This window comes from Rhinichthys klamathensis, unplaced genomic scaffold, assembly GCF_029890125.1.
Source record: "Rhinichthys klamathensis goyatoka isolate OS25496 unplaced genomic scaffold, OSU_Roscu_1.1 h1tg000377l_1, whole genome shotgun sequence".
NCBI classification, from domain to species: Eukaryota; Metazoa; Chordata; class Actinopteri; order Cypriniformes; family Leuciscidae; genus Rhinichthys; species Rhinichthys klamathensis.
In genome coordinates this window covers 5001-23884 of record NW_026606884.1, presented here as the reverse complement: position 1 = coordinate 23884, position 18884 = coordinate 5001, and the positions used below count along the sequence as shown (strand labels likewise).

The 18884-nt window shown below is 52.6% G+C and overlaps 1 protein-coding gene across 1 annotated transcript in view; it reads right to left on the bottom strand.

Moving 5' to 3' along the window:
* The window catches only part of LOC130069719 (L-seryl-tRNA(Sec) kinase), a 35053-nt gene that overhangs the window by 13472 nt on the left and 2697 nt on the right, over window positions 1–18884 (bottom strand). Inside the window, exons 2-6 of the mRNA XM_056233783.1 lie at window positions 10203–10280; window positions 9755–10007; window positions 9470–9671; window positions 3718–3793; window positions 2201–2294 (exon numbers count right to left, since the gene is read on the bottom strand). Coding sequence (XP_056089758.1) covers window positions 2201–2294; window positions 3718–3793; window positions 9470–9671; window positions 9755–10007; window positions 10203–10280 — 703 coding nt within the window. The remainder of the gene's footprint in view (window positions 1–2200; window positions 2295–3717; window positions 3794–9469; window positions 9672–9754; window positions 10008–10202; window positions 10281–18884) is intronic.

Below are 18884 nucleotides of genomic sequence, written 5' to 3'. Positions count from 1 at the left end.
GCACATCACACACACTCTGAACAAACACACATCACACACACTCTGAACAAACACACATCACACACACTCTGAACAAACACACATCACACACACTCTGAACAAACACACATCACACACACTCTGAACAAACACACATCACACACACTCTGAACAAACACACATCACACACACTCTGAACAAACACACATCACACACACTCTGAACAAACACACATCTCACACACTCTGAACAAACACACATCACACACACTCTGAACAAACACACATCACACACACTCTGAACAAACACACATCACACACACTCTGAACAAACACACATCACACACACTCTGAAGAAACACACATCTCACACACTCTGAAGAAACACACATCTCACACACTCTGAAGAAACACACATCTCACACACTCTGAAGAAACACACATCTCACACACTCTGAAGAAACACACATCTCACACACTCTGAACAAACACACATCACACACACTCTGAAGAAACACACATCACACACACTCTGAAGAAACACACATCACACACACATCTCACACACTCTGAACAAACACACATCACACACACTCTGAACAAACACACATCTCACACACTCTGAAGAAACACACATCTCACACACTCTGAACAAACACACATCTCACACACTCTGAACAAACACACATCTCACACACTCTGAACAAACACACATCTCACACACTCTGAACAAACACACATCTCACACACTCTGAACAAACACACATCTCACACACTCTGAACAAACACACATCTCACACACTCTGAACAAACACACATCTCACACACTCTGAAGAAACACACATCTCACACACTCTGAACAAACACACATCTCACACACTCTGAACAAACACACATCTCACACACTCTGAAGAAACACACATCTCACACACTCTGAAGAAACACACATCTCACACACTCTGAAGAAACACACATCACACACACTCTGAAGAAACACACATCTCACACACTCTGAACAAACACACATCTCACACACTCTGAAGAAACACACATCTCACACACTCTGAAGAAACACACATCTCACACACTCTGAAGAAACACACATCTCACACACTCTGAAGAAACACACATCTCACACACTCTGAACAAACACACATCACACACACTCTGAAGAAACACACATCTCACACACTCTGAACAAACACACATCTCACACACTCTGAAGAAACACACATCTCACACACTCTGAAGAAACACACATCTCACACACTCTGAAGAAACACACATCTCACACACTCTGAAGAAACACACATCTCACACACTCTGAAGAAACACACATCTCACACACTCTGAACAAACACACATCTCACACACTCTGAAGAAACACACATCTCACACACTCTGAAGAAACACACATCTCACACACTCTGAAGAAACACACATCTCACACACTCTGAAGAAACACACATCACACACACTCTGAAGAAACACACATCTCACACACTGAAGAAACACACATCTCACACACTCTGAACAAACACACATCACACACACTCTGAACAAACACACATCTCACACACTCTGAAAAAACACATCATACACACATCTCACACACTCTGAACAAACACACATCTCACACACACTCTGAACAAACACAGACTATACTGACACACAACATCAACACACAACCCCAGCTATGGCAAGCCGTTTTAGCTTTAATTGTACCCAGCCTTACTCGTCGTAATTACATTTTTACTAGTAACAATTCAATTAAAGAGCTCTGTAATTAAAAATGAATGGAAGTCAATGGAGACATATGACTAGTAAGAATTAATTTGTAGAGCTCTAATTGGAATTGCTACTAGTAAGAATTGCATTAAAGAGCTCTCCTAATGTAATTCTTACTAGTAAAAACTGATTTAGAGAGCTCTCTAATTTAATTCTTACTAGTAGCAATTCCAATTAGAGCTCTACAAATTAATTCTTACTAGTCATATGTCTCCATTGACTTCCATTCATTTTTAATTACAGAGCTCTCTAATTGTAATTGTTACTAGTACGAATTGAATTGTAAAGTTCTCTAATTAAATTCTTACTAGTAAAAATGAAATTACAACAAGTAAGGCTGGGTACAATTTAAGCTAAAACGGCTTGCCATACCCAGCCGCCGTTGGACTGAGCTAGGCTCAGATTAGCCGAGGTTAGCATGGCTGGTTCTGTACCGCGAGCCGAGGCCACGGCGTGAGACACCAGGCGTCTGCAGGTCCGGTCGGCCCGATGGAGAGCGCTGGACGCACAGATGCGCCGGTCTGCCTCCTGAAACACAGAGGATCGCATCAGAGGGTCTGGGGCCTCATTTATAAAACTTTGCGTAGGATTTGCGTCAGAAGTGGCGTACGGATGAAACATAGGACGTGCGTACGCACAGAAATATTCGGATTTATAAAACCGTGCGCACGCACATCCTACGCATTTTTCCCTTAATAAATCACAATCAATTCTAAATGTAGCGCAGCTTTTGCGGCTTCATGTCACGCCCATAGTTGCCCATAAATAGTCCGTGAAGCGCCCATAAGTTAATATTCATCGATTGCGAAATCATGGCAAACATAGAGAGGAAATCAAAAAAACATAACTTGACTCAATGTGAAGTAGAAGTTATCGTTGGCGAGGTGGAAAAGAGGAGAAAAAATGTTGTTTGGAGGGCACAGTGTGGGCATTAGGCTACTAATGCCAAAAAGGCACTTGAGTGGCAAAAAGGTTGCAGACGCCGTAAATGCTGTAGCCTCACAACCTCGGACTGTGGCCGAAATAAAAAAGAAATGACAAGCTACAGATGTCGGTTATAATCTACTGGGAAATAGTTCAGCGCAAATGTAATTTCTTGCAGCTTTCTGAATGGTTGAGACATAGGTTATTTTATCAAAAATAAAACAAACTAAAGGCATATGCATGAAATACCTGCATGAATACCATGATTCCGCAGCTGATAAAGACATTTTTACTATGAAAACAACTTTCCCCAGTGGTCAAATAATACATCTATCTATTTATCTATCTATCTCTCCCTAATTATCTATCTGACTGACTATAGCTATATCTGCTCCGCCAGACGGACACATTGGCGAGACTATCAGTTTTGTACATTATTTCGTTCTGTTTACCATCTTATTTATGAGGATGAATTGTATAACATGCCAATATTATTGCAGAACATATTTCACTTTTCTTTTTGTAAATATGTGTTAATTTGCATTTCTGTTGCAGATCGATCAAACGGGTGTTCGTGTAGGCTGTTAATTCTAATACTTGCTTTGTGAAGTCTTCGTGTTATTTATGAGAGGCAGTATTGCCATTTATTTTACACAACGGTCTACAGTTTCACACACTTTCACGTGTTTCTTCTGCCGACGGTGTCGCCATTTCTCAGTTCACCCGTTTCTGTGCGTACGCCTGGGTCAGAGCTTGCGTGAAGGACCGCACATTTTACCGTCAAGTTTGCTTTTTATAAATACCAATTATTGCGTAGAGAGCGGCGTACGCCTTCTTTTGTGCGTACTCAACGTTTATAAATGAGGCCCCTGATCACTACAGAACACAACCACCGTTATCTGTGTTCATCTACTGTAATCGTGTCTTTTAACGTGGCAAGAGTTTTTACGAAACCGACCCAAACCACAACAGTGAAAAAGGCTAGTTTCTGTGCGAGTGTGTAACTGAGGAACGAAGCGCTCCGGACCTTCTGCGGAGACTCGTCCTGGACGGGCCTCAGCGGGGTTTCCAGCGCCGACGCCAGCAGGTCCACCAGCGTCTGCCTTCAGGAGAGACGGAGTGAGCAGTCATCATCTGAGACAAACACAACATTACATCTGAACATCTGTGGATTTAAAGTCACCTTGAAATCAAAACGGACCATTCTCGTTTATTCTAAATGATTTATGGGTGCACATCATTATTGTTCTAACTTCTTCTTCTGGCAGCTTCTCTTCTCTGAGGACGCCCAACAGTGCATCCGGAAAGGGTTAAATGTAGTGCTGGGCAAGTTAACGCGTTATTATCGCGTTAACGCATTTATTAATTAATGCCGACAATTTTTTTATCGCGCGTTAACGCAGTTTTTTAAATTATTATTATTATTTTGAAAGTCCGTTGCTCACTGGCTCTGAATACACATAGACCTACAGTCAAACCATGATCACAGGAGGGGTGGGATGTTGGTCAGCCAGCAAATTACCCACCCAAACCAGCAGTGGAGAGGCTTTGGCAGGTTCTCTCAGGTGAACAGAAAGGGAGACAGCGCTCCGCGAGTGAATGACAGGCGCTCTATAGTAACCATGGCAACGGCTTCTGTGCGCTATGCAGCTGTAGCCTTTTTAACTTAAATTAAAATTATACATAACTTTACCTGACAGGCCTGCGTTTAGTTTAGCGGGGATGCTCTGCCATGTGAATTCCCTCCTGTTGATGTCCTGATAACTATTTAGATTCTGGAAACTCACAAACAGCGAGCCGAGGATCATGCCGCGTTCCAGGCAACCTGTAACCCGTGTTTTTCCAACCTTATACCCGTGAAAGTGCACTGGAACGGCAGTCAAACCCGTGACTTCCCACCCGTGAATTCGTACTAGATCGATGTACTCCCAGTTACGAGTTGAAAAAACACGGGTTACAGGTTGCCTGGAACGCGGCATCAGTCTCTCTTCCAATGATTTGTGCTGCGCGTCGTGTACAAAAAGTTAGACAATTCAACTTCGGCAACGCGCGGGCGCGTGCGTGAGGCGAGCATGACCGCAACAGTTTCACAGGAACGCACCCGCTTGTCGCTGCACCTGTGCTCGACCACTTCACCTCACTCTAGGCTGATTTATACTTCTGCGTCGGACCTACGCCGGAGCCTCTACGCTATAGACTACGCGTTGGTTTTCATTTATATATCTGCGTCGTTGTCCGCGTTGACGCGCAATTACACATGAGGGAGAGTGTGAAACCCGGGGAGCGGTTCTAGCAATCACAGCGCTTGCGGTACGCGTAGAATTGACGTTACATGTTTGGAGAGATGCACGTCAGGGTACGCGCGCTACACAGCTACGGCGTGAGTTCGAGCAGAAGTATAAATTGGGCTTTACCTCTGTTTAATGTAATCTTACGTGGGAAACCATGGCATGCCATGACCAAACCTAAGCTGCTATCAGAGAAGTAACGTTGGTCGACTTATATCTGTAGTAGTGATCATGACCCTTTGACTACATAGACTGTTTCTGCTGCTCCATGATACAAGATACCTGTTCAGAAAAGAAAAAACACAAGAAAACTGGACTCGTTTTAACAAGCTAGATAAAAGGTAAAGCCCTGGCAGTGGCAAAAAGCTTTGTTTATATATTTGATTTGATTACATTAATGTTTAAGTTGAGATTTACAAGAAATATTTTATTGATACTGTGTAAAGGGAATACTGCTGGTATAAAAGCACCTTATTTGTTTAAAGTTTTTGCAAACCACATGTTATGGCTCTTTTGTAGCAGTACATTTAAATCAAAAGTGCGCAATACACTACTTTAGAATTCATTATTAAATTGTGTGCGTAACAATGCGATTAATCGCGATTAAATTTTTTAATCGTTGCCCAGCACTAGTTAAATGATATTGAATGAATGAGGCATTTCTATAGCGCTTTCATATGCACTACTGTACACCCAAAGCACTTTACAATCATATCAGGGCATCTCTCCTCAACCAGCACCAGTGCGCACACACACACACACACACACACACACGTGTATGTGTGTGTGTGTTTGACCCACAGGTCTCGGTCTGCGACGCTCTCGGACCCGTGTATGTGTGTGTGTGTGTGTGTGTGTGTGTTTGACCCACAGGTCTCGGCCTGCAAGGCTCTCGGACCCGTGTGTGTGTGTGTGTGTGTGTTTGACCCACAGGTCTCGGCCTGCAAGGCTCTCGGACCCGTGTGTGTGTGTGTGTGTGTTTGACCCACAGGTCTCGGTCTGCAAGGCTCTCCGACCCATGTGTGTGTGTGTGTGTGTGTGTGTGTGTTTGACCCACAGGTCTCGGCCTGCAAGGCTCTCCGACCCATGTGTGTGTGTGTGTGTGTGTTTGACCCACAGGTCTCGGTCTGCAAGGCTCTCCGACCCATGTGTGTGTGTGTGTGTGTTTGACCCACAGGTCTCGGTCTGCAAGGCTCTCGGACCCGTGTGTGTTTGACCCACAGGTCTCGGTCTGCAAGGCTCTCCGAGCCGTGTGTGTGTGTGTGTTTGACCCACAGGTCTCGGTCTGCAAGGCTCTCGGACCCGTGTGTGTGTGTGTGTGTGTGTTTGACCCACAGGTCTCGGTCTGCAAGGCTCTCCGACCCGTGTGTGTGTGTGTGTGTGTGTTTGACCCACAGGTCTCGGTCTGCGACGCTCTCGGACCCGTGTGTGTGTGTGTGTGTGTTTGACCCACAGGTCTCGGTCTGCAAGGCTCTCGGACCCGTGTGTGTGTGTGTGTGTGTTTGACCCACAGGTCTCGGTCTGCAAGGCTCTCCGACCCGTGTGTGTGTGTGTGTGTGTTTGACCCACAGGTCTCGGTCTGCAAGGCTCTCGGACCCGTGTGTGTGTGTGTGTGTGTTTGACCCACAGGTCTCGGTCTGCAAGGCTCTCCGACCCGTGTGTGTGTGTGTGTGTGTTTGACCCACAGGTCTCGGTCTGCGACGCTCTCGGACCCGTGTGTGTGTGTGTTTGACCCACAGGTCTCGGTCTGCAAGGCTCTCGGACCCGTGTGTGTGTGTGTGTGTGTGTGTGTTTGACCCACAGGTCTCGGTCTGCAAGGCTCTCGGACCCGTGTGTGTGTGTGTGTGTGTTTGACCCACAGGTCTCGGTCTGCGACGCTCTCGGACCCGTGTGTGTGTGTGTTTGACCCACAGGTCTCGGTCTGCGACGCTCTCGGACCCGTGTGTGTGTGTGTGTGTGTTTGACCCACAGGTCTCGGTCTGCAAGGCTCTCGGACCCGTGTGTGTGTGTGTGTTTGACCCACAGGTCTCGGTCTGCAAGGCTCTCCGACCCGTGTGTGTGTGTGTGTGTGTTTGACCCACAGGTCTCGGTCTGCAAGGCTCTCGGACCCGTGTGTGTGTGTGTGTTTGACCCACAGGTCTCGGTCTGCGACGCTCTCGGACCCGTGTGTGTTTGACCCACAGGTCTCGGTCTGCAAGGCTCTCCGACCCGTGTGTGTGTGTGTGTGTGTTTGACCCACAGGTCTCGGTCTGCAAGGCTCTCGGACCCGTGTGTGTGTGTGTGTGTGTTTGACCCACAGGTCTCGGTCTGCAAGGCTCTCGGACCCGTGTGTGTGTGTGTGTGTGTGTGTGTTTGACCCACAGGTCTCGGTCTGCAAGGCTCTCGGACCCGTGTGTGTGTGTGTGTGTGTTTGACCCACAGGTCTCGGTCTGCAAGGCTCTCGGACCCGTGTGTGTGTGTGTGTTTGACCCACAGGTCTCGGTCTGCAAGGCTCTCGGACCCGTGTGTGTGTGTGTGTGTGTGTGTGTTTGACCCACAGGTCTCGGTCTGCGACGCTCTCGGACCCGTGTGTGTGTGTGTGTGTGTGTGTGTGTTTGACCCACAGGTCTCGGTCTGCAAGGCTCTCGGACCCGTGTGTGTGTGTGTGTTTGACCCACAGGTCTCGGTCTGCAAGGCTCTCCGACCCGTGTGTGTGTGTGTGTTTGACCCACAGGTCTCGGTCTGCAAGGCTCTCCGACCCGTGTGTGTGTGTGTGTGTGTTTGACCCACAGGTCTCGGTCTGCGACGCTCTCGGACCCGTGTGTGTGTGTGTGTGTGTTTGACCCACAGGTCTCGGTCTGCAAGGCTCTCCGACCCGTCTGTGTGTGTGTGTGTGTGTGTGTTTGACCCACAGGTCTCGGTCTGCAAGGCTCTCCGACCCGTGTGTGTGTGTGTGTGTGTGTGTGTTTGACCCACAGGTCTCGGTCTGCAAGGCTCTCCGACCCGTGTGTGTGTGTGTGTTTGACCCACAGGTCTCGGTCTGCAAGGCTCTCGGACCCGTGTGTGTGTGTGTGTTTGACCCACAGGTCTCGGTCTGCAAGGCTCTCCGACCCGTGTGTGTGTGTGTGTGTGTTTGACCCACAGGTCTCGGTCTGCGACGCTCTCGGACCCGTGTGTGTGTGTGTGTGTGTTTGACCCACAGGTCTCGGTCTGCAAGGCTCTCCGACCCGTGTGTGTGTGTGTGTTTGACCCACAGGTCTCGGTCTGCGACGCTCTCGGACCCGTGTGTGTGTGTGTTTGACCCACAGGTCTCGGTCTGCGACGCTCTCGGACCCGTGTGTGTGTGTGTGTGTGTGTGTGTTTGACCCACAGGTCTCGGTCTGCAAGGCTCTCGGACCCATGTGTGTGTGTGTGTGTGTTTGACCCACAGGTCTCGGTCTGCGACGCTCTCGGACCCGTGTGTGTGTGTGTGTGTGTGTGTGTTTGACCCACAGGTCTCGGTCTGCAAGGCTCTCGGACCCGTGTGTGTGTGTGTGTGTGTTTGACCCACAGGTCTCGGTCTGCAAGGCTCTCCGACCCGTGTGTGTGTGTGTGTTTGACCCACAGGTCTCGGTCTGCGACGCTCTCCGACCCGTGTGTGTGTGTGTGTGTGTGTTTGACCCACAGGTCTCGGTCTGCAAGGCTCTCGGACCCGTGTGTGTGTGTGTGTGTGTTTGACCCACAGGTCTCGGTCTGCAAGGCTCTCCGACCCGTGTGTGTGTGTGTGTGTGTGTTTGACCCACAGGTCTCGGTCTGCGACGCTCTCGGACCCGTGTGTGTGTGTGTGTGTGTTTGACCCACAGGTCTCGGTCTGCAAGGCTCTCCGACCCGTGTGTGTGTGTGTGTTTGACCCACAGGTCTCGGTCTGCGACGCTCTCGGACCCGTGTGTGTGTGTGTTTGACCCACAGGTCTCGGTCTGCGACGCTCTCGGACCCGTGTGTGTGTGTGTGTGTTTGACCCACAGGTCTCGGTCTGCAAGGCTCTCCGACCCGTCTGTGTGTGTGTGTGTATGTGTGTGTGTGTTTGACCCACAGGTCTCGGTCTGCAAGGCTCTCGGACCCGTGTGTGTGTGTGTGTGTTTGACCCACAGGTCTCGGTCTGCGACGCTCTCGGACCCGTGTGTGTGTGTGTGTGTGTGTGTGTGTGTGTGTGTTTGACCCACAGGTCTCGGTCTGCGACGCTCTCGGACCCGTGTGTGTGTGTGTGTGTGTGTGTGTGTGTTTGACCCACAGGTCTCGGTCTGCGAGGCTCTCGGACCCGTGTGTGTGTGTGTGTGTGTGTTTGACCCACAGGTCTCGGTCTGCGAGGCTCTCGGACCCGTGTGTGTGTGTGTGTGTGTTTGACCCACAGGTCTCGGTCTGCGACGCTCTCGGACCCGTGTGTGTGTGTGTGTGTGTGTGTTTGACCCACAGGTCTCGGTCTGCGAGGCTCTCGGACCCGTGTGTGTGTGTGTGTGTGTGTGTTTGACCCACAGGTCTCGGTCTGCGAGGCTCTCGGACCCGTCCAGCGTGACGCTCTGCTGCTCCCAGCGGTTCCGGCTCTCGTTCGGAGGCTCCATGCGCTCACACACCTGGACCAGCACCTCCTCAGGGACTCGCTGAGATCTCTGCCGGTTCCTCTGGACACACACCTGCAGCGGACAGTGCAGGAACACCTGGCAGAAGCCCACGCCGTCTGTCCAACATACAAACACACACAGGACATCAGCACACACACTCTCCAGCAGCCCGCCTCAGAAACACAGGAGCTGCACCTACACTTCCTCGCCAGCTGGTGGATCTGGAACCTCATGCTCTGGTAGTAGAAGTTGTCATCCAGCAGCAGGACGAGCGGCTGCGAGTGTGTGTGTGTGTGAGAGACGCTCTGCTGCTGCAGCATCTGCTGGAAGCGCATCCAGACGCCATCAGCACTCTCTGAGAGTGTGTGAGTCTTAGCGGAGAGTGTGTGAGTCTGAGCGGAGAGTGTGTGTGTCTGATCGGAGAGTGTGTGTGTCTGATCGGAGAGTGTGTGTGTCTGAGCGGAGAGTGTGTGAGTTTGATCGGAGAGTGTGTGAGTTTGATCGGAGAGTGTGTGAGTTTGATCGGAGAGTGTGTGAGTTTGATCGGAGAGTGTGTGTGTCTGAGCGGAGAGTGTGTGAGTTTGATCGGAGAGTGTGTGAGTTTGATCGGAGAGTGTGTGAGTTTGATCGGAGAGTGTGTGAGTTTGATCGGAGAGTGTGTGAGTCTGTTGCAGGAATTTCTCCAAACACATCAGAACCGTCTTCCTGTGCTGCTTCCATTCAGTCTAGAAAACAAAACAATACAAAAGACACATGAGCCAGACAAAGAGAACAGAAAACTAACTTACTTACAGAAAACACTCACACACACACTCACTCATTCATACTGATGATTGCTGCATAAACGAAGTCAGCCGGATCCGAGAACACTTCCTATAACACCTGATGTACCCGTTACATCATAAGAAGAATGGTGTAGTCAGCCGGATCCGGGCCGTATCCAGTCAGATGGAGGACCTGCGCCTAGACACGACCACAACACATGATGTAGTCAGCCGGATCCGGGCCGTATCCAGATCAGATGGAGGACCTGTGCCTAGACACGACCACAACACATGATGTAGTCAGCCGGATCCGGGCCGTATCCAGATCAGATGGAGGACCTGCGCCTAGACACGACCACAACACATGATGTAGTCAGCCGGATCCGGGCCGTATCCAGATCAGATGGAGGACCTGCGCCTAGACACGACCACAACACATGATGTAGTCTGCCGGATCCGGGCCGTATCCAGATCAGATGGAGGACCTGCGCCTAGACACGACCACAACACATGATGGAGTCAGCCGGATCCGGGCCGTATCCAGATCAGATGGTGGACCTGCGCCTAGACACGACCACAACACATGATGTCATCAGCCGGATCCAGGCCGTATCCAGATCAGATGGAGGACCTGCGCCTAGACACGACCACAACACATGATGGAGTCAGCCGGATCCGGGCCGTATCCAGTCAGATGGAGGACCTGCGCCTAGACACGACCACAACACATGATGTAATCAGCCGGATCCGGGCCGTATCCAGATCAGATGGAGGACCTGCGCCTAGACACGACCACAACACATGATGTAGTCAGCCGGATCCGGGCCGTATCCAGATCAGATGGAGGACCTGCGCCTAGACACGACCACAACACATGATGTAGTCTGCCGGATCCAGGCCGTATCCAGATCAGATGGAGGACCTGCGCCTAGACACGACCACAACACATGATGTAGTCTGCCGGATCCGGGCCATATCCAGATCAGATGGAGGACCTGTGCCTAGACACGACCACAACACATGATGTAGTCAGCCGGATCCGGGCCGTATCCAGATCAGATGGTGGACCTGCGCCTAGACACGACCACAACACATGATGTAGTCAGCCGGATCCGGGCCGTATCCAGATCAGATGGAGGACCTGCGCCTAGACAGGACCACAACACATGATGTAGTCTGCCGGATCCGGGCCGTATCCAGTCAGATGGAGGACCTGCGCCTAAACACGACCACAACACATGATGTAATCAGCTGGATCCGGGCCGTATCCAGATCAGATGGAGGACCTGCACCTAGACACGACCACAACACATGATGTAGTCTGCCGGATCCAGGCCGTATCCAGATCAGATGGAGGACCTGCGCCTAGACACGACCACAACACATGATGTAATCAGCCGGATCTGGGCCGTATCCAGATCAGATGGAGGACCTGTGCCTAGACACGACCACAACACATGATGTAGTCAGCCGGATCCGGGCCGTATCCAGATCAGATGGAGGACCTGCGCCTAGACACGACCACAACACATGATGTAGTCTGCCGGATCCGGGCCGTATCCAGTCAGATGGAGGACCTGCGCCTAAACACGACCACAACACATGATGTAATCAGCTGGATCCGGGCCGTATCCAGATCAGATGGAGGACCTGCGCCTAGACACGACCACAACACATGATGTAGTCTGCCGGATCCAGGCCGTATCCAGATCAGATGGAGGACCTGCACCTAGACACGACCACAACACATGATGTAGTCAGCCGGATCCAGGCCGTATCCAGATCAGATGGTGGACCTGCGCCTAGACACGACCACAACACATGATGTAGTCAGCCGGATCCGGGCCGTATCCAGATCAGATGGAGGACCTGCGCCTAGACACGACCACAACACATGATGTAGTCTGCCGGATCCGGGCCGTATCCAGTCAGATGGAGGACCTGCGCCTAAACACGACCACAACACATGATGTAATCAGCTGGATCCGGGCCGTATCCAGATCAGATGGAGGACCTGCGCCTAGACACGACCACAACACATGATGTAGTCTGCCGGATCCGGGCCATATCCAGATCAGATGGAGGACCTGCGCCTAGACACGACCACAACACATGATGTAATCAGCCGGATCCGGGCCGTATCCAGATCAGATGGAGGACCTGTGCCTAGACACGACCACAACACATGATGTAGTCAGCCGGATCCGGGCCGTATCCAGATCAGATGGTGGACCTGCGCCTAGACACGACCACAACACATGATGTAGTCAGCCGGATCCGGGCCGTATCCAGATCAGATGGAGGACCTGCGCCTAGACACGACCACAACACATGATGTAGTCAGCCGGATCCGGGCCGTATCCAGTCAGATGGAGGACCTGCGCCTAGACACGACCACAACACATGATGTAATCAGCCGGATCCGGGCCGTATCCAGATCAGATGGAGGACCTGCGCCTAGACACGACCACAACACATGATGTAGTCAGCCGGATCCGGGCCGTATTCAGATCAGATGGTGGACCTGCGCCTAGACACGACCACAACACATGATGTAGTCAGCCGGATCCGGGCCGTATCCAGATCAGATGGAGGACCTGTGCCTAGACACGACCACAACACATGATGTAGTCAGCCGGATCCGGGCCGTATCCAGATCAGATGGAGGACCTGCGCCTAGACACGACCACAACACATGATGTAGTCTGCCGGATCCGGGCCGTATCCAGATCAGATGGAGGACCTGCGCCTAGACACGACCACAACACATGATGTAGTCAGCCGGATCCGGGCCGTATCCAGATCAGATGGAGGACCTGCGCCTAGACACGACCACAACACATGATGTAGTCAGCCGGATCCGGGCTGTATCCAGATCAGATGGAGGACCTGCGCCTAGACACGACCACAACACATGATGTAGTCAGCCGGATCCGGGCCGTATTCAGATCAGATGGTGGACCTGTGCCTAGACACGACCACAACACATGATGTAGTCAGCCGGATCCGGGCCGTATCCAGATCAGATGGAGGACCTGTGCCTAGACACGACCACAACACATGATGTAATCAGCCGGATCCGGGCCGTATCCAGATCAGATGGAGGACCTGTGCCTAGACACGACCACAACACATGATGTAATCAGCCGGATCCGGGCCGTATCCAGATCAGATGGAGGACCTGCGCCTAGACACGACCACAACACATGATGTAGTCTGCCGGATCCAGGCCGTATCCAGATCAGATGGAGGACCTGCACCTAGACACGACCACAACACATGATGTAGTCAGCCGGATCCAGGCCGTATCCAGATCAGATGGTGGACCTGCGCCTAGACACGACCACAACACATGATGTAGTCAGCCGGATCCGGGCCGTATCCAGATCAGATGGAGGACCTGCGCCTAGACACGACCACAACACATGATGTAGTCTGCCGGATCCGGGCCGTATCCAGTCAGATGGAGGACCTGCGCCTAAACACGACCACAACACATGATGTAATCAGCTGGATCCGGGCCGTATCCAGATCAGATGGAGGACCTGCGCCTAGACACGACCACAACACATGATGTAGTCTGCCGGATCCGGGCCGTATCCAGATCAGATGGAGGACCTGCGCCTAGACACGACCACAACACATGATGTAATCAGCCGGATCCGGGCCGTATCCAGATCAGATGGAGGACCTGTGCCTAGACACGACCACAACACATGATGTAGTCAGCCGGATCCGGGCCGTATCCAGATCAGATGGTGGACCTGCGCCTAGACACGACCACAACACATGATGTAGTCAGCCGGATCCGGGCCGTATCCAGATCAGATGGAGGACCTGCGCCTAGACACGACCACAACACATGATGTAGTCAGCCGGATCCGGGCCGTATCCAGATCAGATGGTGGACCTGCGCCTAGACACGACCACAACACATGATGTAGTCAGCCGGATCCGGGCCGTATCCAGTCAGATGGAGGACCTGCGCCTAGACACGACCACAACACATGATGTAATCAGCCGGATCCGGGCCGTATCCAGATCAGATGGAGGACCTGCGCCTAGACACGACCACAACACATGATGTAGTCAGCCGGATCCGGGCCGTATTCAGATCAGATGGTGGACCTGCGCCTAGACACGACCACAACACATGATGTAGTCAGCCGGATCCGGGCCGTATCCAGATCAGATGGAGGACCTGTGCCTAGACACGACCACAACACATGATGTAGTCAGCCGGATCCGGGCCGTATCCAGATCAGATGGAGGACCTGCGCCTAGACACGACCACAACACATGATGTAGTCTGCCGGATCTGGGCCGTATCCAGTCAGATGGAGGACCTGCGCCTAGACACGACCACAACACATGATGTAATCAGCCGGATCCGGGCCGTATCCAGATCAGATGGAGGACCTGGGCCTAGACACGACCACAACACATGATGTAATCAGCCGGATCCGGGCCGTATCCAGATCAGATGGAGGACCTGCGCCTAGACACGACCACAACACATGATGTAGTCTGCCGGATCCGGGCCGTATCCAGATCAGATGGAGGACCTGCGCCTAGACACGACCACAACACATGATGTAATCAGCCGGATCCGGGCCGTATCCAGATCAGATGGAGGACCTGTGCCTAGACACGACCACAACACATGATGTAGTCAGCCGGATCCGGGCCGTATCCAGATCAGATGGTGGACCTGCGCCTAGACACGACCACAACACATGATGTAGTCAGCCGGATCCGGGCCGTATCCAGATCAGATGGAGGACCTGCGCCTAGACACGACCACAACACATGATGTAGTCAGCCGGATCCGGGCCGTATCCAGATCAGATGGTGGACCTGCGCCTAGACACGACCACAACACATGATGTAGTCAGCCGGATCCGGGCCGTATCCAGTCAGATGGAGGACCTGCGCCTAGACACGACCACAACACATGATGTAATCAGCCGGATCCGGGCCGTATCCAGATCAGATGGAGGACCTGCGCCTAGACACGACCACAACACATGATGTAGTCAGCCGGATCCGGGCCGTATTCAGATCAGATGGTGGACCTGCGCCTAGACACGACCACAACACATGATGTAGTCAGCCGGATCCGGGCCGTATCCAGATCAGATGGAGGACCTGTGCCTAGACACGACCACAACACATGATGTAGTCAGCCGGATCCGGGCCGTATCCAGATCAGATGGAGGACCTGCGCCTAGACACGACCACAACACATGATGTAGTCTGCCGGATCTGGGCCGTATCCAGTCAGATGGAGGACCTGCGCCTAGACACGACCACAACACATGATGTAATCAGCCGGATCCGGGCCGTATCCAGATCAGATGGAGGACCTGGGCCTAGACACGACCACAACACATGATGTAATCAGCCGGATCCGGGCCGTATCCAGATCAGATGGAGGACCTGCGCCTAGACACGACCACAACACATGATGTAGTCAGCCGGATCCGGGCCGTATCCAGATCAGATGGAGGACCTGCGCCTAGACACGACCACAACACATGATGTAGTCAGCCGGATCCGGGCCGTATCCAGATCAGATGGAGGACCTGCGCCTAGACACGACCACAACACATGATGTAGTCAGCCGGATCCGGGCCGTATCCAGTCAGATGGAGGACCTGCGCCTAGACACGACCACAACACATGATGTAGTCAGCCGGATCCGGGCCGTATCCAGTCAGATGGAGGACCTGCGCCTAGACACGACCACAACACATGATGTAATCAGCCGGATCCGGGCCGTATCCAGATCAGATGGAGGACCTGCGCCTAGACACGACCACAACACATGATGTAATCAGCCGGATCCGGGCCGTATCCAGATCAGATGGAGGACCTGCGCCTAGACACGACCCCAACGCATGATGTAGTCAGCCGGATCCGGGCCGTATTCAGATCAGATGGTGGACCTGTGCCTAGACACGACCACAACGCATGATGTAGTCAGCCGGATCCGGGCCGTATCCAGATCAGATGGAGGACCTGTGCCTAGACACGACCACAACACATGATGTAGTCAGCCGGATCCGGGCCGTATCCAGATCAGATGGAGGACCAGCGCCTAGACACGACCACAACACATGATGTAATCAGCCGGATCCGGGCCGTATCCAGATCAGATGGAGGACCTGCGCCTAGACACGACCACAACGCATGATGTAGTCAGCCGGATCCGGGCCGTATTCAGATCAGATGGTGGACCTGCGCCTAGACACGACCACAACACATGATGTAGTCAGCCGAATCCGGGCCGTATCCAGATCAGATGGAGGACCTGTGCCTAGACACGACCACAACACATGATGTAGTCAGCCGGATCCGGGCCGTATCCAGTCAGATGGAGGACCTGCGCCTAGACACGACCACAACACATGATGTAGTCTGCCGGATCCGGGCCGTATCCAGATCAGATGGAGGACCTGCGCCTAGACACGACCACAACACATGATGTAGTCAGCCGGATCCGGGCCGTATCCAGATCAGATGGAGGACCTGTGCCTAGACACGACCACAACACATGATGTAGTCTGCCGAATCCGGGCCGTATCCAGATCAGATGGAGGACCTGCGCCTAGACACGACCACAACACATGATGTAGTCAGCCGGATCCGGGCCGTATCCAGATCAGATGGTGGACCTGCGCCTAGACACGACCACAACACATGATGTAGTCAGCCGGATCCGGGCCGTATCCAGATCAGATGGAGGACCTGCGCCTAGACAGGACCACAACACATGATGTAGTCTGCCGGATCCGGGCCGTATCCAGTCAGATGGAGGACCTGCGCCTAAACACGACCACAACACATGATGTAATCAGCTGGATCCGGGCCGTATCCAGATCAGATGGAGGACCTGCGCCTAGACATGACCACAACACATGATGTAGTCTGCCGGATCCAGGCCGTATCCAGATCAGATGGAGGACCTGCGCCTAGACACGACCACAACACATGATGTAATCAGCCGGATCCGGGCCGTATCCAGATCAGATGGAGGACCTGTGCCTAGACACGACCACAACACATGATGTAGTCAGCCGGATCCGGGCCGTATCCAGATCAGATGGAGGACCTGCGCCTAGACACGACCACAACACATGATGTAGTCTGCCGGATCCGGGCCGTATCCAGATCAGATGGAGGACCTGCGCCTAGACACGACCACAACACATGATGTAATCAGCTGGATCCGGGCCGTATCCAGATCAGATGGAGGACCTGCACCTAGACACGACCACAACACATGATGTAGTCAGCCGGATCCAGGCCGTATCCAGATCAGATGGTGGACCTGCGCCTAGACACGACCACAACACATGATGTAGTCAGCCGGATCCGGGCCGTATCCAGATCAGATGGAGGACCTGCGCCTAGACACGACCACAACACATGATGTAGTCTGCCGGATCCGGGCCGTATCCAGATCAGATGGAGGACCTGCGCCTAGACACGACCACAACACATGATGTAATCAGCCGGATCCGGGCCGTATCCAGATCAGATGGAGGACCTGTGCCTAGACACGACCACAACACATGATGTAGTCAGCCGGATCCGGGCCGTATCCAGATCAGATGGTGGACCTGCGCCTAGACACGACCACAACACATGATGTAGTCAGCCGGATCCGGGCCGTATCCAGATCAGATGGAGGACCTGCGCCTAGACACGACCACAACACATGATGTAGTCAGCCGGATCCGGGCCGTATTCAGATCAGATGGTGGACCTGCGCCTAGACACGACCACAACACATGATGTAGTCAGCCGGATCCGGGCCGTATCCAGATCAGATGGAGGACCTGCGCCTAGACACGACCACAACGCATGATGTAGTCAGCCGGATCCGGGCCGTATTCAGATCAGATGGTGGACCTGCGCCTAGACACGACCACAACACATGATGTAGTCAGCCGGATCCGGGCCGTATCCAGATCAGATGGAGGACCTGTGCCTAGACACGACCACAACACATGATGTAGTCAGCCGGATCCGGGCCGTATCCAGTCAGATGGAGGACCTGCGCCTAGACACGACCACAACACATGATGTAGTCTGCCGGATCCGGGCCGTATCCAGATCAGATGGAGGACCAGCGCCTAGACACGACCACAACACATGATGTAATCAGCCGGATCCGGGCCGTATCCAGATCAGATGGAGGACCTGCGCCTAGACACGACCACAACGCATGATGTAGTCAGCCGGATCCGGGCCGTATTCAGATCAGATGGTGGACCTGCGCCTAGACACGACCACAACACATGATGTAGTCAGCCGGATCCGGGCCGTATCCAGATCAGATGGAGGACCTGCGCCTAGACACGACCACAACACATGATGTAGTCAGCCGGATCCGGGCCGTATCCAGATCAGATGGAGGACCTGTGCCTAGACACGACCACAACACATGATGTAGTCTGCCGGATCCGGGCCGTATCCAGATCAGATGGAGGACCTGCGCCTAGACACGACCACAACACATGATGTAGTCAGCCGGATCCGGGCCGTATCCAGATCAGA